The sequence below is a fragment of the Gossypium raimondii genome, chromosome 5 (genome assembly GCF_025698545.1).
Source record: "Gossypium raimondii isolate GPD5lz chromosome 5, ASM2569854v1, whole genome shotgun sequence".
Taxonomy (NCBI): Eukaryota; Viridiplantae; Streptophyta; class Magnoliopsida; order Malvales; family Malvaceae; genus Gossypium; species Gossypium raimondii.
In genome coordinates, this window is record NC_068569.1 from 43622969 (window position 1) to 43646201 (window position 23233).

General features: G+C 32.5%; 1 protein-coding gene across 2 annotated transcripts; it reads right to left on the reverse strand.

The window, feature by feature from the left end:
- Positions 1-6946: 6946 nt before the first annotated feature.
- On the reverse strand, positions 6947-13137 carry LOC105766157 (hypothetical protein). 2 transcript variants are annotated; one of them, XM_012585506.2, is made up of 9 exons: positions 12671-13137; positions 12192-12269; positions 10271-10945; positions 10028-10130; positions 9370-9467; positions 9069-9243; positions 8242-8412; positions 8050-8150; positions 6947-7404 (listed from the first exon to the last, which is right to left on the reverse strand). In XM_012585506.2, exons 1-9 carry the CDS (start codon positions 12968-12970, stop codon positions 7312-7314), a joined length of 1794 nt encoding a protein of 597 aa, XP_012440960.1. In that variant the 5' UTR covers positions 12971-13137; the 3' UTR covers positions 6947-7311. The 2 variants fall into 2 exon arrangements, with proteins under 2 accessions (XP_012440960.1, XP_012440961.1); XM_012585507.2 differs by having other exon boundaries at positions 6947-7541; positions 12671-13131.
- Positions 13138-23233: the final 10096 nt, after the last annotated feature.

Sequence of the window (23233 nt, forward strand, 5' to 3'; positions counted from 1 at the left end):
TAATTTGATTCTTTTTTTCACTTCAATTGCTACCAAAAGCAAGTTGGTATGCTCTAACATCACCACTTATTTATATTAGAGGCAGAAACAAATATAGAAAAATACCACATTAATTGTATTGAAAAGCACATAAGTACATTTTTCACCCACTATAAAAATAAAATCAAACCAATACAAAGTACAAATGGACCCACGTATGTCAATTAGGCATCATAAGATTGGAGACTTGGCAATTGCACTAGTGAGATTCAAACCGGAATACTCAAGAAGAAAGGGTCTTAGGTTTTATCAACAATGTCAAGACCTTGTTTGTTAAATACACATTAATTATTTTCTATTAAATTTAATGATGTGAATAGAAAAAATTATTAAAACATGACCGGAAAAAAAAACTGTCAAAACTTATATAATATGAATTATTAGCTTATCAAAAGTTAAAGAAATGTAAAAAAAAATTAATTAATTTACAATTTTAACATGAAAAAAGTTAAATAAATATGATACGAACACATGAAATAGAATTTGATCGGATAGGAGAATATAATAGTGAAATGGGATGTAAGAAGTAGGGGCACCAAATGTGGAAGACAGGAAAGAACTGTCCATAATCAATGATTGATGAATGGTTTATCTTCTTGAAAACCACAAGAACAAGGGATGGCGGAAGTGATCTTAACCAAAGTTTGGTCGGATTTTGCCGCCCAACAATTGCTACATTGGCTCAGCTTTTCAGCTACTTAATTCAAGTGAACCAAAGTAAAGCTTGTAGATAAGTAAGGAAATTGGAATTTTCTTTACGATCCACATGATTTTAGTATATAAATGTTGAACATACAAATGAATTAAAAATAGTGGAGTTGATTTAATCATACGTATTTACGTAAATTGAAACCAATGAATTAATAAAATTGAGTGATTTAGAGAAGTTTTGAAATTTGCAGGATGCCCATTCCTATGCTACCAGAAGTGGTTTGATGTGTCTCCAAGAGATTTGGTTAATTGACACAACTGCACCTCTTCAATAAGACATTGCTCAGAATCTCTCCTACCATTACCTCTTCCCCAAGAAAGTTGTTTTCTTTTGTGGCATTCGTTTCATCTACACAAATTGAAATTATTTAATACATATATTTTACTGAATCCTTCAATTGGTTGGGTGCTCATTTTCTTCGCAATAGTTTAGATTTAATCATCATTGTACAAAAAAAGTTTTGTATAAGTAAAATATAAGTATTATTTTATGAAGAGGGAATAAACTTATATTGGTATAAAATTTAAGGGTTAGTTCTTTATCACTATTGTGATTGGAAAATACTCTTCAAAAATGTTTTTAGAAAAAAATACTTTCGAAAAGTATGATAAAAAAAGTGCTCTAAAAAGTATGTTTGTTAGTTTTTAGTGCTCTCCATTGCTATAAAAAATTACAGTTAAAAGTTAAAAAATTTTAGACTTGATCATGAACCGGGCCAATGCCAAATTTTAGGCCTGTTTTCTAAATTTAAGTCCAACTTAGCTTGAAAAATGGGCTTAAAATTTTGCCTAGGCTCAGCCCAGATAAAAAATGAGGAGCTCAAATTTTTTATTATATAAAAATAAATTTAAAAAATACAATACATCAAGTACACTAAAAACATTAAAATAAATATTTCCCAATAAAGTGAAAATACATTAAAAATGTTTTTATACAACATGAAAATGGTTGTTATACTTAGTAAACAAATACCTCTAAAATAGTAGCAAAATTAACAATAAAATAAGATTTATACAATATTCAAACAATGACAACAAAATAATAGCAATATAGTAGCAAAACAACAGTAAGCAGCAACAAAAAAAATTTATGCAGTTTAGGTTAGGCTTGGCCAAGCCTGGGCCAAAAAATCCTTATTCGAGACCCGACGTATTTAGAAAATGGATCTTATTTTTATCAAAGCCCATTTTTCAAGCCTATATTTTTGTTCAAAACCTCCAATTTTTCGGGCAAACCTTCGAGCCTAGGCAAGGTGGCCCACCCATAATTAGGTTTACATGATAGTAGAAAGTAAATAATTAGTTAAGTTATATGATATTTAAATAGGGTTAATATTTGATACACTAATAGTGTACTATTTTTATTTCACAACTAGCCTTAAAAAATTGTTTTACGTCTTTTTTTTTTTGAATATATTTTTTTTATATCTGCCTTCGAAGTTTACCACTGACTCAAAAGAGTTAAGAGTTAGATCATTGCAATCATATTTTAAACACTCAAATTGAATGATCAAACAAACCACTATTTCTCGGTTGAACAAGTTGATCCAATATACTTTTTTCAATTGCGAGTATAACTTATAATGTGTAGAGGGATCAAACTGAATAGAAAACACAAAGACTTACAATGTGTAGATGGATGGTAAGGTTGAGGTTGGAAAGTTCCCAGACTCAGACCAAGATCAATAACACCATTTTCTTCATTACTTTGATAATTATGAACTGAGTGAAGAACGGAGTCATTTAGAAGAAAGCTTGAAGCATTGGAATCCATTAATTTGATTCTTTTTTTCACTTCAATTGCTACCAAAAATAAGTTGATATGCTCTAACATCACCACTTATTTATATTAGAGGCAGAACAAATATAGAAAAATACCACATTAATTATATTGAAAAGTACATAAGTACATTTTTCACCCACTATAAAAATAAAATCAAACTAATATAAAGTACAAATGGGCCCACGTATCTCAATTAGGCATCATAAGATTGGAGGCTTGGCAATTGCACAAGTGAGATTCAAACTTGAATACTCAAAAAGAGAAGGTCTTAGGTTTTATTAACAATATCAAGGCCTTGTTCGTTAAATACATATTAATTATTTTCTATTGAATTTAATGATGTGAACATAAAAAATTACTAAAACATCACCGAAACTGTCAAAACTTATATAATATGAATTATTAGCTTATCAAAAGTTAAAAAAATGTAGAAAAAAATTAATTTACAATTTTAACATGAAAAAAGTTAAATAAATATGATACGAACACATGAAATAGAATTTGATCGGATAGGAGAATATAATAGTGAAATGGGATGTAAGTAGTGGGGGCACCAAATGTGGAAGACAGGAAAGAGCTGTCCATAATCAATGATTGATGAATGGTTTATCTTCTTGTGATATAAACACCATGCAAAAACACACTAAAAACCACAAGAACAAGGGATGGCGGAAGTGATCTTAACCAAAGTTTGGTCGGATTCTGCCGCCCAACAATTGCTACATTGGCTCAGCTTTTCAGCTACTTAAGTCAAGTGAACCAAAGTAAAGCTTGTAGATAAGTAAGGAAATTGGAATTTTCTTTACGATCCACATGATTTTTTATTAAAATAAATGTTGAACATACAAATGAATTAAAAAAGAGTGGAGTTGATTTAATCATATGTATTTACGTCAATTGAAACACGTGAATTTATAAAATTGAGTGATTTAGAGAAGTTTTGAAATTTGCAGGATGCCCATTCGTATGCTACCAGAAATGGTTTGATGCGTCTCCAAGAGATTTGGTTAATTGACACAGCTGCACCTCTTCAATGAGACATTGCTCAGAATCTCTCCTACCATTACCTCTTCCCCAAAAAAGCTGTTTTCTTTTGTGGCATTCATTTCATCTACACAAATTGAAATTATTTAATACATATATTTTACTGAATCTTTCAATTGGTTGGGTGCTCATTTTCTTCGCAATAGTTTAGATTTAATCATTATTGTACAAAAAAAGTTTTGGATAAGTAAAATATAAGTATTATTTTATGAAGAGGGATCAACTTATATCGGTATAAACTTTAATGGTTAGTTCTTTATTACTGTTGTGATTGGAAAATACTATTTAAAAATATTTTTAGAAAAAAAATACTTTCGAAAAGTGTGATAAAAAAATGCTCTAAAAAATATGTTTGTTAGTTTTTAGTGCTCTCCATTGCTATAAAAAATTACAGTTAAAAGTTAAAAAATTTTAGACTTGATCATGGACCGGGCTAATGCCAAATTTTAGGCCTGTTTTCTAAATTTAAGCCCAACTTAGCTCGAAAAATGGGCCTAAAATTTTGTTTAGGCTCAACCCAGATAAAAAAATGAGGAGCTCAAATTTTTTATTATATAAAATCAAATTTAAAAAATACAATACATCAAGTACACTAAAAACATTAAAATAAATATTTCCCAATAAATTGAAAATACATTAAAAATGTTTTTATACAACGCAAAAATTGTTGCTACTTAGCAAACAAATACCTCTAAAATAGTAGCAAAATTAATAATAAAAAAGATTTATATAATATCCAAACAATAACAACAAAATAATAGCAATATAGTAGCAAAACAACAGTAAGCAGCAACAAAAAAATTTTATGCAGTTTAGGTTGGGCTGGGCCAAAAAATCCTTATCCGAGACTTGGCGCATTTAGAAAATGGATCTTATTTTTTGTTAAAGCCTATTTTTCAAGCATATATTTTTGTTCAAAACCTCCAACTTTTGGGGCAAGCCTTCGAGCCTGGGGGGGTGGCCCACCCATAATTAGGTTCACATGATAGTAGAAAGTAAAAAATTAGTTAAGTTATATGATATTTAAATAGGGTTAATATTTGATACACTAATAGTGTACTATTTTTATTTCACAACTAGCCTTAAAAATTGTCTTATGTCTTTTTATTTTGAATATTTTACTATACCCTTGTAGAATACTTGTCAATCTCCTAATCCTATTTGTGAAGTCTAAAATCCCAATAACGATACCCATATATTTTCTCATTTAAATAATTTAATACAATGATACATGAAATATGAAATTTAAATGTCTTTTAAGTAATTAATATAAAATACTTGTAAAATTTATCATATATAAAAAATTAAAATTAAAAATAATAAATAAGATTTAAATAATATAATATTACATAAAATATTTAGATAATTAAATATAATCATATATAAAATATAAATCAATCTACTTTTTTACATGCCTTTTAAATAGTTAATATAAGTAAGAATTTTTTGATTATTTTCACTTTTAACTGCAAAGTCGAAAACAAAAACACTTAAATCTCAGCTTTTGTATTTGGGTGGAAAAATACTTTTCCATCCCACTTTTTACTGTAAAAACTAAGTGTTTCTTACGATTAATATTTTAACAACTTGTCATATTTCATACTCTATTGATGTAAGTCACGTTTAATATAAATTAAAAAAATTATTGACTTAAATGAAATGGTCATTAAAACTCTTATCAAATATCTGTTTGGCACGAGTTCGAACTGTGCTACCCCCGTCTCATACACCTAATATCATATTAAAAAATTTTAAAATATTTATTGACATAAACTATACTTTAAATTAATATCATAGAGATATTAGATCGATTCAAAAATTTACATACATAAATATTAAAAACATATAAATTTAACGGTTGAATTGTTAAATATTAATTCTATAAAACATTATGAAACATGTACAACAATTTAATGGAAAAAATAAAGCGTTGAAAATTTTATAGCTCTATAATATTTAGCTACTTTTGACTAAACCTCCAAATAGTAATACTCAATATTTGAATTTAAAGTAAGATTTTGAATTTAGAATTAGATTTTACAAAAAGCATATATTTGCTTAATTCAATATCAATATCAATATCCTATCAAATATTCATTTTATTAATTATCTCCTTTTGGCTGCCTAGAAAATACATAACCAAACATCAAAATCAAATAAAATTTCTTTTTAATACTTAACATCAAATATTAAGGAAAAACCATAAACGGTAACAAACTAACAAAGATGGATGTCACTTTTGGAATTTAATTTATTTGGCAAGGATATTACAGGGAAACAAAATATTACCACTTTGGTAATATGAGTCACGTGACTCGCAATGTAATAAGCAAGGGAAAATAAAATTTTTACGACCGAACACTTGGTTATGGTAAACACAAATATTAGGTGATGTACTAAAATTATAAATTTATATTATTCAAACATTAACATCTTAAGTCCAGTTCTTCATTACTTTTGAAAAGTGCTTTTAAAAAGTAATTTTAAAAATTTAGTTTAAAATTTGATTGTTTAGCATTCTTTGTCAAAATGTGCTTTTGAGAAATAAAATGTCCATTTTAGATATGTTATTATCAAGTAACAAATATGCATTTAAATAATATTTAAATTAATTAATATTATTATATTTTAGTAAGAATATAAAAATTATTATAACTTGTTAATATTTTAATATATGAAGTATAAATTTTAAATATTTTAAGCAATAAATATTAATTATTTATAAAATTTAATTAGAATATATAAACTATATTTTAAATATTTAAATATAACCATTAAATATTTGTAATTAGTATTTAAAAAAATATTTTTTTATTTTTAATTAATAATTTTAACACAATTATAATTAAGCATCAAGAAAAAAATAAAAATATCATGTTATTGGAGGGATAAAAAAATAATTAAGCACCAAAAGTGCTTTTGAGAGAGAAAAAGCTAAAATTTTTAGCTTCTCCTTTTCAGTTCATTTTCAGAAGTATTTTTCAAAAGCATTTCTGAAAAGCTAAAAATTTCAGCCAAAAACAGTTTGTTCTTCACCGCTTTTCTTTCAAAAGTACTTTTGATACTTTTGGAGTCAAAAGTACTTTTTTTAAGCAATGAAGAACTAGTCCTTACTATTAAATTCTTCCGAATGTGTAGAATATAATATAATAGTAAGACATAGTAACATGTTAAAGTTACCGACTCAAGTAAATTGTGTGCGTAACTAAATTTTATTTTAATGAAATCTTGAAAATTAATATTAAAATTTTTAATTCAAACTCAAACCAAGCATAACAATTTCAGTTTTTGCCTTAAATCAAAATAAGTATTCGAGTCTTGAATTCAAAGTGACCCTTTTAAGTCAACATTTTAAATAAGAACACCCTCTTTAGCATATAATGAATTTTAATTACTTTTTCCACACCAAGAAACAAAGAGGCTACGTTCAGTTTTCAACAAGTCTTTCCCACCATCATTACAGTTGACAACTAAACTTTTCCAAAACAATGCTAATCAAATTCAACAATATCACAACACATGCACCGTTGGATGGTTTACATGTGTCAAACTGACAATTTCCATGACCCTAATCTTCCATAAACAATTCAACAATGGACCTATTGCAAGCATTAGTATAAAATTCAGTTCTTGAAGATTGACATTTGGACATGAATATATAATATTACCTTACGAAGACTTTCCAAATAAAAATTTATACATATCCATACCTGAGACATACCCTTGTCCAAAACTCAAACCTGAATCTGAGTAACGTAAGCCCTACCAATGCCTCCACGGAAATGATCAATCACATAACAATAGCTGTGGCTGGTATAAATCTGATGCTGCCACCAAAAGAGCTCATATTTTAACCACCATTGGGAAAAAAAAATGAATGGTTGCCTCACAAAAGCTTTTGCAATGATGTTAAATCATATTGACTAAGAAACTGGACGATACATGGGTAAACTTGCTCCATAGCCTGCAGTTTTAACAAATTTTAGAAAACATTATCCATGCAGCAGTCAAATAACAATCAAGTAGCCTGTTAAATATTTTCTAGAGTAAGTCAAATTTCGGGTCAACATCGACTTTCCTGTAAGTCACAAACTTTTAATTTCATTTATATCTCTGAACTAATTAGGTCACTCCTTTAACGGAAATGCCAACTCAGAACACCTAACCAGCATTTTAGGTTAAAAAAATCCATGTTGACATTATTGGATCCATTTTAGGATTGAAATCAGACAGTTTTGCCGGCCAAAAAAAAGTACCATATGCGTACAGAGTGGATATTTCAGGCGTTATCTTGATAAGAATTAAAAAACAATTTATGTACACATACTGAGTTTATCTGTCCGTTAGAAGTATACATAGATGTTTAATAAATTTAATTAGATAAAATTAAAGTTTTCTGACCTAAATGAAAGTTTATGCTAATCTCAATGTCCAAAATGTAAATTAACCCTATTTTCTATCAGCATGCTTACCAATCGTCCTCCCACCAAATCATAGTGTGCATAATGGGGGCCATGAGGTTCTCCAAAAAGTTTATAGGTTACCAAATTCTCCGGAAAAAGCTTCGCAGTTTCTGGTTTTAGAAAAGAAGGGGGGAAATGATAAATATCCATGAAAACCATATTGACTACATGTATTTAACTAAACCACAAAATAACCCCTACCCCCTACAGCTTCGGGTGGGCAAATCAGATCTTGATCTCCTGCAATAGCCAGGACAGGGACATTGCTTTTATTTAGGTGATCCCTGTAGGAAAGTTTACCACTTCTATTGCATAACCCCTTGTCTCCGAATGCTGATGTGAGCTGCATAATAAGCTTAGTTGGTATGGTACCTGGAAATGATAGTTGACGTTAGTGAATGAATGTAGAAAATTTGATAAATTCAAAACAGAGCAACTAGAGATTATATTCAGAGTCAATGCTGGCCAGAAACTCAATGACAAAAATCTCTTGTATAAAATCAGAAACCCAGTTTTGTGTCTGAAGATCAAATTATTAAATCTTTTGGGGCATTAACAACAGTATACCCAGATGTTCATTACCAAGCCATTGTACCTTAGTGCCAAACCATAAAACTCCCTAGACCCTTCCAAGTGACACCTAAGTGGGCTTTTTGTAAGGCAATATGCATAAAAAAAGAGGTCCATTTGATTTAAGTTCTCTTGCATTGTACCACTATTGGTAAAAGGAGGATAACAAGAAACCCTTAACTTCTGATTATTTAAATTCAGCAACAGACTTGAGAGCATAAGGAAATCATGCATATTGGCCAAAAAAAGAGAGAATTTAGTTATAGGATAATTTGGACCACTCTTTAAAGTTTATCATTATAATTATATTATATATTATTAGACACAGACAAACATGTACAAAAACACGCACATGTACATATTGCGCCTTAGACAATATTCAGGGTTCTAGTGTCTACAAAACACCTTGCACGCTTGACAACACTATCTGCAGTAAGAAAAAATATGCCCGTACTTACAGAAATTATTTAAGACGAGCTTTTCTAGCAACTCTGGATGCATCATGTCCTCTGCTGATATTAGATCATTAAGCCAACCCAATACATAAGGAGGCCGAGAAGCTAGAGGATAAGCAGCTGCCAGTAATGTTCCAAATGGAACAGCAGGGACATTAAGTGCTTGGGCAGGATCTGCCTGCAGAACCAACGCCATGATGTTAATTTCTCAGGGAACCTAATTCTATAGAACTTTCAATCAGGTAGTCTTCAAAATCACATTAACATAGCAACTAAGGTGCATGACACTAGCTCAAGCACTTACAAGAGGTAAGAGTACTTTGAGTGGCTTTGAGCATCTGTAATCAAGTGCCGATGCCATAGTTACAACAGCCTTAAGTCTTGGTTCCCTTCCTTCAGAACCTTACAAGATGATATGTGACACACAAGCAATGGTGAGTTTTATCAACATCAAGAGAAAAAGAGAGCAAGCCAAATATAAGTACATTAAAATCAATATTAACAAATGGTATTTGAACAAACAAGTCAAGTTTCCTTCAGAATATATCAAACTTTATATGCAGGCTTACTGCTGTCTAGAATTGTAGCAGTGGTAATGCAGTGGCACTTCGATACAACAGATTGTGAGTAAGCTCATTTTTGTAACAGTGGCACTATATGAACTCCGAGGGTTTAATTGCTCTTATTTTAATTGGTTATTAAATAGGTGATGATGCATAAAGAATTTGTACCTCTTAAACATTATAGTTTGTTTCTTCCGCTAATTATTTCAAATCTAAGACAGCTATATATTTTGAGCTGATAAATTGTTAGTTTGAGATTTAGAAGACAAGCTCAGCCACAACATTTCCTCCTATGGGGTTTTCAAAGTGTAGTTCAACTGATTGAGGGACATTATGCATCAGACTTTAAGCATGAAAAGCATCACAATATGGCATAAAATTTAAATGATGATATCTTACCACACCGTGATAGCATTGCATAAAGCAATATGCCTCCCATTGAGTGACCAATTGCAAGCAGTTTTCCATCCTTTGGCTTTGTCTGTGCCCTTATGTATTCCATCTATACGAATGGAAATTAAATTTGTCAATTCAACCTCGGGATTGTAGGCATGAATAGCATGTAAAATGAAAAACAAGAAACAGAACTCATACATTCTAATTAAAGTACAAATGAGTGAGATTTGCAAAATGTCACCTTACCGCAGCAGGAACATCCTCCTCCAAATAGTGATCAAAATCCCAATCATACTTCACAATCAAGTCAAGTTGTTTCTGAAAATCTTCTATTGTTGAAGAAAGCCTCTCTTGAATATCAATGAACTGAGGTGAAACAGATCGTTGGCCTCCCTCAATAATATTTACAAGTCTTTGACTCAGATCTCTAATTTGGCTGGCAATAACTGAGTTTTGTTGTTTTTCTAATATGTTGGCGAGCTTTATCCTCACCTCCTCAAAGCGTTCAGATAATTGAGAATCTTCCAAAAGTTTTGATATCTGATCTAATAGTTTAGTTGATATTAGTCTTGATTGACTTTCACTAAGAAAGCCAGAAAGTCTCTCAGACAAACGCATGAAAATTTCTGTTAACTCTGCAACCAATTTTGCTTCATCCCATGCCGTTCCAATCCCTATTGAATCTTCTCTAAGAAAATAAAACTCAGAATCGGATAGGTAACCAGAAACACCGGTTGGCTGCTTCTGAGGAGACACTTCATTTGCCACACTCTTAGCTATAGCTTCAATCTGCTCAGATACTGCATCAGCAGATTGCTTAAGTTCTTTCAAATTTGATGCCTGCACACTCAGCCCAGCACCACGAAACTCAAGAATCCATGTGTCAAATCCTTGGCCAGACATGTATCTCGCAAATGAAGACTGCATACCGAATTTATCAGGAAAAGTATCATATTTATCAGTAAATGAGAAGGAAATAATATTAAGCATCTTGGAGGATACATGTAAATTTGGAAGGTGTTGTTTATTTAAGTATTCATGTAACCATGCCAAAACGGGAAGAATAAATGGAACTTAGCATGAGAGAACCTAGAGAATAGAATATTTTGTAATGTAATTTCTTCCATAAAATGTATAGGCTAAATTTGTTGTCTAAACAAGGCTATCTATACAATTGTCAAAGAAATGCACAACAGGTTTTCTAATGAAGTCAACAGGTGATGACTGTTGGTGACGTAAAGGGTCCATATGGATTGAACTGTCAAGTGTAAGTTTCACATTAAGCTTGGTTCAACAATATATGCCTAATGGCTCATCAAGGATCAGACTTGGGCTTTAGAAATTATGACATCTCACAGGTAGCTATCACTTGGATAAATAAAGGTGATGATTTAATATATATTTATAATATCAACAGCTACTAACATACAACATGGTACATTAAATGGTTTTCCAGGACTCGTCAGATTTTGGTTTCTATGAAGCATCAAGAGGATCATAGAAAATCTCAAACTGAAAATGTTTGGGGTTGTATTAATTATACGCTAAAGATAAAATGTCCATTACTCCTGGTCAATCCATGAGCAAACACAGCTAAACAACATCATGCAGCATAAAACCTATATAATCTGAGAGAAAAACAATTGAGCATCCATACTAAAAGCAAAAAAGAGCATACTGAAATGGACAGAAATACAAGACTAGTGAACCCAAAACCCACTCTGAGATGCATGAAATGGCTCTTTTTTTGTCATAAAAAAGTTCCTTTTGAAATAATAATTTGAAGAAAAAAACACAAAAAACAAATTAATGAGGATCCTTGATTAGGTATGGTTATTTCATCTAGTATGACTTAACATGTATTCTCATCCCAAATTAAAACTAAAAATTAAAGAGTTAATGATAGAACTAGAACTGTTTTATAATTTTATTTTATACTTTTCAGTTTATAACCACAATGATGCTGGACAGTAATGTCCAAACTAATTGGAGGCCAAACATTCCAATGCTTTGTTTTAACTAACAGAAAATAGAAGATTTCAACATTTCCAAACTTTTCCTCCATATAAAAAGATAAAAATAATAACATTCTACTATTTCAAAACAAAAACACATAAGATTGAAATTAAGTAAATTAGCATAAAATTAAAAGCAGAACTTAATTTACCTCAGGAGAAAGATCATACCCAATGGCATTAGTCCCCAGTCCAGATAATAATAATAGAGGGTGATTTCTAGGTGGCGCCTGTTAAAAAAGAAATCATTCTCTCTATCTATAAATAAAAACAATTAGGCAGCCAAACATAAATTTGGATTTCAAAATTAGTATAAATTGCACATATAAATATAATATTCAAGTTTTATCACAAATTCATATATACCTTTCAAATATATAATTTAGACATAATGTAGGCATATCTATATCATATTCAGATAACATATTCCAAATCTTCACATTCATGTTCTCAAACATAGCATTACAATCAATCTCAACTAAACTATACCCTATTTGTCTCATAATTTATATAGCATACTTCAGATCTTCACACTCGTATTCTCAAACATAGCATCATGGAAAGAAAGAAAGTAAGAAAGAAAAATACTAGTAATAACAAAATTCGCAAAGTGAAAGAGAAGAAAAAAAACCTGAGGAGGAGGGTGATAACGCCAGAGGGCAAGGCGCCAATCAGAATTAGGTAGAGGCACATAGTGGAGCTCGTCGGCTGTACAAATAGAAGGCTTTTCGGTAACGGCAGGATCGTTGGAGAAAGCTCTTGGGAGTGGCCGTAAAGAGGTGGAGGAATGAGAGTGGAGAGATGGAGGGCGAGGGCGAAACCGACGAGGGAGGGTGAAGTTCCGTCTAGGACGGAAACTGCAGGAAGTGGAGGAAGCGAACCGGATATCGGATTCGAATCGGGATTGGGAATGGAATTGGAGCGTGGTCATTTTCTTTGAGTCGCTGCTGCTTCTGCTTCCAAACGCTTTGAATTTTGATTGCTTTTCTCTCTTTTGGTTGAATAGGGAATGTGGACTTTTTGGATGATGATTTTGAGTTGGCTACGGCGTGGCATTTGTCCCTGATGGCCACGTGGTGAATGTGATGATTAAATTCGCGAAAATTGAAAGCGCTATATGATTTTGATTACTTTAGCTCACCCGGACAACTATGGTAGGATACCAAATACCAGTCCTTCTCACGCTTTTCTTAACATTACACTCCATACGTGACGGTTTGTTCTTACCCAAAGATGAGAAAGGGGGGAGCAATTTGCCTAAATGCTTACTTTATTCTGTTAATGAATATTACAAATATTTGGGTAAACCATACAACTTAGTTACTTAATTATAGCATGTTTCTATTTTATTTACCAAACTATACAAATATTCATTTTCATCATTAATATTATCATTTGTTTTTGTTGTATCCACCCTCGTCAAATCATTAATAGAAATCATGACATTAATTGGTATCCTCAACACTAATACATTATATCAATTTAATTTTAATTTTAAATAATTTAACAAATTTGACCCTCTATATTTACAAATTTCATCAATTTGCAACATGAGAAGTCAAAGATTGCATAATCATTCACCTTTTGAGCAGGGATGGCTAACAACAATGCCATAACTTCACAAGATGACTTGTCACAATCTAACTCATACTTGAGGTGTAATATCTCGTTCGGCGTAGTCTAGGGAATTGAAGTACTGTTTATGGAGATAGACTTATAGAATAAATTCTAAGAAAATAAATGTTAAGAACTTGCTAAGTGCTTGAGGACTGCGAGCACACATTTGGGCGAAGTCTATGTTAAGACGAGCTTAGTGGTTGCCAAAGCTCCTTTACTGAGTGTATGACACCTCACCTAATAGATGTTAGTGTTTATTTCTTAGTATTGTTAGCCTTATTATTTTGGTTGAACGAGATAGTTAGCCTGAAAAGGGTTAGTTAGAATAAGATAAGATATCTGATATTGAGAGGACATGCATTTAAGAAGAAAGAGAAAGTTATTACTCATAGTTATCAAAGGAGGGGTAGTGGGGAGAATAAACTTGCTCACTAAGTTTTTCCTTCTGTGCATGCTAGTATAAAGCCAATATTAACTTCTTAACCAAGCTTTGTGCTTTCTTTGGCAAACTTTATTTTCTCTCTAAATTCTCTTTCTACAACACCTGGGAACACTCTAAAACTAAGGCTAGTTTGAAGGTTTTGGTTCCTTGTATTTAGCAAACTTCATCGATGTTTGATACCTAGTAAATATCAACATAACTTAAGCTATTATCATGGTTATTTATGGGGCCTTAGGATTTCATGATCTAGGATCAATTTAGAAGGAAAGTGTGGAGGGAACTTCCAGATTTTGGGTTTTTTTTTTGATTTAGTATTCTTGAAACCTTGCTTAGTTTTTCTTAAGAACATAATATCTTAAGTTAACTATTTATGTCATAGCTCAAGAAACTCTCGAAGGCTCTTAAGACAAAGGCAAGGGACTTGCGGTCTGACCCTTGCTATATTTTCTGGTGAGTTCCTTTATACCCCATGTGTGTGTATCGTGTTTCTGTTCATGTCTGGTTCAAGATAAGTTCACATGTTTGGTGAAAAGTCTAGTATTGCATGTTCATGAAAGTGATAAAGAACCTTACTTTGTGTGAAGTCATCACCCATTTTACTCTGAAAAAGGAACCATATGGTCAAAATAAAGAAAAGCATTCATAGCGTTGCCTTTGATGAAATATTCATCAAATTGGCAAATTGTGGTACATGAAACACGACTTTGTAATGAATTCATGGTGTTGCCTTCGATGCAAAGTGCATTGAACAGATTGCTGTACATGAATAATGGTTATGTAGCCTCTAATAAGGTAGGAACATTGCAAACTAGACTGGCAAGCATGGAAAAGGAAACGAAATGAATGATTGATCTCTGAACATGAACTAGGGTTTTGGCTAACACGAAGAAGGTTGTTTGTGTGAATGCATGGGCTTAATGTATACGCCAAAGGAGCTTAGTTTGCCATAAAGCCTGTGTAAGTTCAGTATTCGCTAATGGGCGAATTCTATAAAGTCTGCTTATATAGTATTCATCAATGGGCAAACTAAGTGTTTCACTAGTCTTAGCTATCGGAGCAATTGATTCCACGAGTGGAGACATAAATGTATTCATTGGTAGAATGATACATTGGACTGGACCCAAGATGAATTAATTCTGAATTCGTTTTTGAATTAATTCACTTATGATGTTCATGGTGTGATTTACTTAAATCTTGAGTTAGTCACTGACCATGCGTATGCAACTCATGTGCTTTAATATAAGTGGAGGCTTATGCTTTAAAGATGATCAAGCCCGTAGACGATATGTTGGGTACATGACTTGTGTATGGCATGACTTTACTAGAAATAGTGGAATTCATAGCTCAATTAAAGAGTTAATGATATCCTCTCATTGGCATTATGTGGAGTGATAAATATAGAACGTGGCCACGGGTTGTTTGTTCTCGAACGAGTAATTTATCACAGTCATTTGTTGACAATGATCATATTAATAATTAATAAGACACAATGGTGACAATGAGATAAAATAGGGTTGTATTGAGTGAACAGATTTAACTAAAGGAATCAAGGATATCATATAAGGCTAACACACACATAACGAGGTCATTGGACAAAGTAGTTGGATGAATTGCTTTCGTAAAGAATATACAAAAAGGAGTTTTCAATTATGGTACTTCTTGTGGACTTATTCCATGATTAAGTAATTGCAAATTATTGGGACGATGCTTCTGGACATAATTACAATCACTAAAGCCTAATTGTATATGTCCGATTAGTCCCACCGCTAGCTCAACAAAAGCTCGATTGGACTGCATTTGAATCAGAAGTAAATTCTACGACTTTGGGAATAATTTAATTAAGTCGATTTATTCGATGTGGAATTAAATTAGATGGTCGTGAGAATTGTTTAACTAGAGAATTTGATTAAAAGATTTTCTTGAAAAATTAATTTGGAAAATCTAAGTGATTTTTGGTAAAATGAGTTTTGATCAAGTAAAATTAAATTAATCAAATTAATTAAAATTAATATGATATTTTTGGAAATTAATTTTCAAGTTAGACAATTGTCCCAATGGGTAATTGAACTTGAAAATGGAACCTAGGATCGTAAATTGGGCTCGGGAGCCCAAAATCGAGATCAAGATCCAAAATTGGTCGAACCGAGCCCGGTATGTGAAACTAGGCCAACGGTCAAACCGGTGGCTAGACTGGACTGGTCGAGTCGTCATTGACCCAGACCGAACTGATTCGAGGGTGCTATAAGGGTGTCGCACTTGCATCACCGGACACGGCAGTGTCAATGACTGCAACGGTGGCGTCCTAGTGGCCGGAGACAGTTGGTTGTCAGTGGAAGAGTTACACTCCTATTGAGACTCTACCAAAGAATTTGATTTGAGATTAACTATTCCAAAATTAATATTATTTTAATAGTTTAATATTAAATTTAATTTAATACTTATATTAATAGTATTTTAGTAATTTAATATTAAAGTGATTATCTTAATATAAAATTTAATTTAATATTTATCTATAAGATAAACATTCTATTATTTTAATAAGATTTAATATTAAATTTAATGTAATATTAATCAATTATATTAATTTAATATTAAAGTGATTAAGTTTAATCATAGTTGAACTCTTTAAACTCTCCCGATATAAAGAGAGCCTTGGGTCATTATTTACACACTACTTGAGTCATTAAATCAAGAGAAAATTGTAGAGAGAAAATTTCTAGAGATATTTTTTTGATTTATGACTTGACCCAAAAGTTTAGAGAAATTGCAAAATTACCCTACTGGTAATTTTTGTGAGAAATTTTCTGATTCGAAGTGAGCCCACACTCGGCAGATGTGAACTTGAGGATAGCGAAGAAGACTACTCGGTCGAAGTGCTCATCCTAGACGAATCGAAAAGGTACAATTTTGATTAAGTGTTTATTACTTTAGATATCACAACCAATATCTTGTTTTGGAATTTTTTTTAAAATTCTGGTTTTTCCCTAAATTTATTTTTCGTTACATTTTTCAAACCCGTTTTTCCATCAATTGGTATCTGAGCCAGGTTGTGTTCTATCTATAAGTATAAACAGATAATCAAAATAAATTTCTCTTCTTCTTGAATGATTTGAGTTATATATTGGAATGAAAGCGATATTATATATTTTTTATATAAATTTTTTTATTGCCAAGGTTGTAGTTTTTAGGAAATAGACCGTGGACTATCATCTGCACGTAGGGCTATTTTTTTTAAAAATTCATAGAATTCTTGTGAGCCGGAAACAGATATAGGACTTGAATGTAATTTTTCCAAAAGGAGTCCATGATGAGGAAAAGTTGTGATGGCGATTAAAGACCAATGCATGCCTTGTGGTGAAAAAATTATGTAATTTTATTTTTCCATTTATTTTCTAGAAATAAAACCATGGAAACCTTAACTGACAATTTTATTTTAAATACCTATCTCCTTATATATCTGTCTTATAATTTTTTATAATATTTATATCATGTAATGTTATAATTGTGATATATATATGAGATAATCTACAGTTGATCGATTAAGTGGTAATAAGAAAATACATGTGTTGTATTGTTCTATTCACTTCTTCAGGTTATTTGATAATTGTGAGAAGTGTAGTAATAAGAATGTGCATGTCTAGGATTGGCTCTCGCTAGGAAAGACTTGGTTTTTAAGCGGTCAAATTTGACTCACCCCCTTTATTGGGACTCTACCTAGTGCACGGTTCACATTCACTTCTTCGGTTTTCCCCTTAAAAGAAAAATTATGGAGAATCAAAATTGTTTATTTTTAGATTGATTTATTCTTATGAATGGATATTATTTCCATAACATGCTATGCATATATTGGAAACATGTCATTTAGATTAGGTAAGATTGCCACTAGGACTACTGTATGATCATTCTTGAAATTTGGGATAAAAAAAACTTGCATGTTTTTAAAATATTGAGTGGGAGAAGGTCCTTGAACTAGACCTATGGCTTCCATTGATGGTCCCTAAGTGATAGCATGAACAAGTTTCGAACTAGTTCCTACCCTCGCAACACCCCAAGGTAAACTTTTTCATGTGGGTTCACTAGATGAGATTTTTTTTTGAGGACAACTAGTCATGCATGACTTTCAGAGAGATAGTCCCAAGATGACTCACAAATGAAAACATATTCATGATGGGTATTGAGTCAACGGTTACACACTGAAGATCATCTCTTATTAAATAGTTTCCCAAGAAATGATATTTAAGCTAGAGATGATGGTCAAACATTAAACGATCATTAGTTCGTGTGGAGTCTTGAGAATTAAGATTCACGAACTGATTGGATGTAATCCATGTTCTTGCTAGTTAATCATGCGACCCCACGGCGACATGTTCTTGAAATAAAAAATATTTGCTTAATATAAAGATAGTAAATAGTGTAATATTTATTTTTTTTCAATTCAAATATGTCTCCTACTCCTCTTATTAGCATTCTTACTAAGAATAAATTAAATGGGGATAACGTTCAAGAATGGAAACGAAACTTGCTGGTAGTTCTCAACTGTGAGAAACACAAATTCGTTCTTGACAAACGTGCCCTCCTAAAGCTCAGCCAAAAGCAAGAAATCGCTGGAGAGATTCTAACTTGATTGCTCGATGTTATCTGTTAGCGAGCATGACTAGTGTGTTGTAAAAGCAACACGAGAATTTCTGTACTACCAAAGAGATCGTGACAAATTTGAAGGATTTGCTCGAAGGCCAAGTCGCATTGGCTTGGCAATTCGCTATTACAAATTTGATGAATTCTCAACAGAAAATTGACACCCCATTTAAAGAACATTTGCATAAACTTACGGGATTCTTTGCGGAAGCGGAGGACAATTGGGTTAAACTAGATGTGAACACTCAAATTGAAATAGTGTTCAAATCCTTAACTAAGGAGTTTGCTAGTTTTAGAACCGCTTACAACTTGGGGAACAAGGCACTTACCTTGACTTAGCTCATGAAGGAATTACAATCTTATAAGTTGATGCTGAATGGTTGTAAGTTGATTCAAGAGAAACCTGAGGTGAACTTAGCTGTGGGCCCCTCATCCTCTAAGGGAAAATGGAAAGCTAAAGGAAAGAAGAAATCGACTAAGACTTCGGTTCCACCTCGTGTAGATAGGAAGAAGGCTAACAAGTCAAAAGATCCTAAAAAGATCAAATGTTTATTCTGGAACAAAAAAGGGCATTTCAAATCAAACTACAAGGACTATTTGGATTACCTAGCCAACAAGGGAAAAGGTATAAAACTCTTTGTGGTTGAGGCTTGCTTAATGGAAGAATCAATTGACAACTGGGTTATTGATTATGGAGCCACTAACCATGTGTATGTTTCTTTACAGGGGGTTTAGCAAAACGAGAATTTTGCGTGACAAGATGTAACACCCCTTACTCAAGACCATTGTCGGAGTCGAGCTCAAGGCATTACTTTACTTAACTTAAAAATTCGGGGCATAAAATTTTACTTTTGAAATTAATTTTACTATTCACAATAAAGCTGTCCACCTGCGCAGCAGTTACTAATTTAGTTATAACTCGAGCTATAAAATTCAAAATTTAAATCTGTAAATTTTTCCTGAAACTAGACTCATATTTCTTCCTACCATACATTTTTCAGAATTTTTGGTTTAGCCAATTAGTACATTTTATTAGTTAAAGTCTCCCCTATTTCACTACTTGACTATCCTGACTTCTTGTCACTAAAAATAAGCTTTCTCATTGTATGATTTTCATATGGTGTTCTCACTTGTTTCTAAAGAAGATAGACTCAATAAGGAATCTAGACATATAAACTACAACTCATAAACATTTTTATACAATTTATAATGATTTTCTAAACTCAGAACAGAGGACTCCAAAAATAGTTCTGACCCTGGACTGGTAACCTTACAAGTATACATAACCCTGGTGATCGGTTGTTTAATGTCACAGCAATAATGTGCAAGCGTACATTGTCGATGCAAGGATATTAGACAGATATGAGTTTGTCGGATATCGATCACACGAGGATGGTTTTCATTTGTCTATCAATGTCAGTGTAATAATTAGATAGGAATGAGATAAATTGTGAATGTAATTGTCGAAGCAATAACTTGAAAATAATAAGATAAAATATAATAGTGAGAAACTGGGATCCCCAACGTGAATATTCAACAGAATGCTAAGTGCTCACAAGATATAAAAGGCTAGGTGATTGTTGATACATTAAATTGCAATGAATATCTTACCAAGCTTAAATTCTAAATTTAATCAAAGACTTAAACATGCACATTAGCCACACCTTTCGATGATGGCAATGAAACACTATTAAGAACAAGTGGATTAAATTCCTCTAATCCTCAAGCAACTTCCGTTGTCATGCTTGTTAGTTTGAACTGTCATTGCACCTTCAGTGTCAGTGACCGCAATAATATTTCCATGCTAAAAACATTAAACCCCAAGGATTATACTATAGAAGCAAGATTGAATGAAATAACAATTAGCTTAGAAATAATGTGTACTTTTATACTTACATGAAATAGAAAGTAATCACTAGCATTTAGAAAAGAGAAATAAAAGAAACAAGTGGAGAATACTATTCCTAGACAACTCGACTTGAGTCTATCTATTCCTTCTTGTGTTGCACTCAAGGCTCCTCGTCAAGAGCTAAGCTGCATCCTTTTCATGTCGGTTCATTCGTTGGAGCATAAGCCGCCATAGCCAAAAGCTTCAAGGGATAAGTTGAAGAAGATAATCCAAAAAGCTCTTTTTTTTCTTTTTATGTGAATATTTATATTTTCCCCAAATAACTCAAGTGTCCTTTCATTAGAATTATGCAACCTTTATACGTGCAAGTTAGTTGTACCAGATTAGATAGCTTACGCATTTTTGTTCCTATCCGGATAGCTGTCAGGTGCGGTGACAATTCTGGGCGCAATCTAAAGTTACTCATGCAATGACATTAGTACCAAAATATGACAAAATTAAGGGTAAATAAGCTAGGATCCACTAAGTCATAAAATGTAAATTACTGAACTGAAAATACAAAAATATGTGCTAAAGATAACTAAAAGGGAACAAATTAACAAATAAGTAGGGAGAAAACATATGTTCTTTCTAGTACTATCATACCCCCAAACTTGAGTTTTTACTTGTCCTCAAGTAAAACAAAAACTAACAAGGCTACACAAGAATTCACTAAGGCAAATGATCATTCTAGCAACTTTAATCACCTAAAATCCCAATGAATGATTCACATTTAGATGACAAAATATTGTATCGACAATACATAAGTATGAATGACTAAGATTGCATCTTCATCAAAACCAGCATCATGCTTCAAATCCTAAATTGTATCTACCAATACAACATTTATTGTACCATTGTTCCTGAGAAGTAATGATGGAGTGCAACAAACCCTCAGGGAGTACGTAATTGCGCTGACATACACTAATGCAGTGACAACCTTTGGCCAGATTCATTTTTCTAACGCTTGCATTGGAGTGTTCCCTTTTTAACATTTCACAAAACACCCACTTTGGATTGTCTCTTATTCATAACTATATATACATATGAGTAGCTGTAAAAGGCAGATTCATTCAAGATTCTAGGAATTGTACTAGTTATCCATTAGTAATGCAGCCTAAAGCATTCATCAAAGAATTGAAGATCAACATTCAGTCAAATTTATTCAACTCATTCATACATGGTTCAAGACTTAAGCATCGAATGTAACAAAAATTTTTAATACATTTGCATTAACTACAAATAAACCTTGCATGCTTCATTAATATATATATTTTGAAATGTGGGTGTATTTCCAATTTCCATATGCATTTCCCCAAACTTAAAGTTTGCATTGTCCCCAATGTACTGACATTAAAATGCAATAACAATAAAAATACAATGATAATGTTCACTAACAAAATGAAAATTACAACTACATGCAATGCTTGAATACTACAGCTAAAACTTAAAATAAACTAACTCAGTTTTCCTCGCCCATCAATGTGGTTGCACGATATTTCTTCTTCCTTATCTTTTTCTCCTCCTTCTTGTGCTTTTTGTCTTTGGAGTGCTTTCTCTTCTTTTCTTTGGGCTTTGCACGGTCCTTGGACTGTTCCTCTGGTTTTAGCTCTACCCCGACATCATCGGTTGCTTCTTGTGTAGGAGGGGTCACCTTGAGTGGTTCGATATAGACCACTATAGCCAACGAATTGTTCTGCTCCTCACTTGTTACATCTACAACTTCCGCCGGTATAGCTCCATCTTGCTCTAGATTATCATTAGTTGCATCCACAAACTCGGATGCATTGACAATGTCTTGAATAGATTCTTTCTTAGCAGCTTCTGTCTCAGTATTTTCTTCCTCAACCTTTTCATTTACAACTTCAATACGAACGTCCTCCTATTGCACAATAACTTCCTCCTCAATAACAGGCGCCTCTTGAACAACAATGATGTCACCCTTGACAAGGCTATCAATCATTCGCATGTATTCCTCAACGTCCCTTGAGTCCTCTTCTTTCTCAACATTAGAAATGTTCATAATGGGAGGGGATTCCACCAATCTATCTCGGTCCCCTATGTCATCTTCCTCAGAGGAGGGTTCATACTCTCAGATAATCGGTGGGAATACTAGAAATTCTAGGAGTGGGGTCGAGCTTAATTGGCGTAATGTGGCTAAAAAAGAGTTGTTATAGGCTCTGGTATAAGTGTAGAACAAATTTTGTGATCTATCCATATCCTCTATTGTAGTGACAGGCCTGATCTGCTTATTGCTGATGAATTAGCCAACTTCTCGATATCCTTCATTTTGCACAGCAATGATGTCTCTGCAGTCAAGTTTGTTCCCTTGCTTTCTGCTTTGGTTTTGCCTTGTCTTGCCGGTCTCTGCCTCTTTCATTGTTGGCGTATCTTTATCACGACTCATCATTTCAATAGACACTTCATTGATCGGACCCTTATTTTCCAAGACCTCTTCATCATCACGGGGCACAATCCCTTTCTGCTGGCAGAGTAGCATCACCAACGATGGGAAAACTAAAATTCCAGTTTGTCTTACGTTGTAGTCAGAAATTTCCTAGTGGAGTATTACGCTGACATCAATCTTACTGCCCTTGACAATTGAATGTATT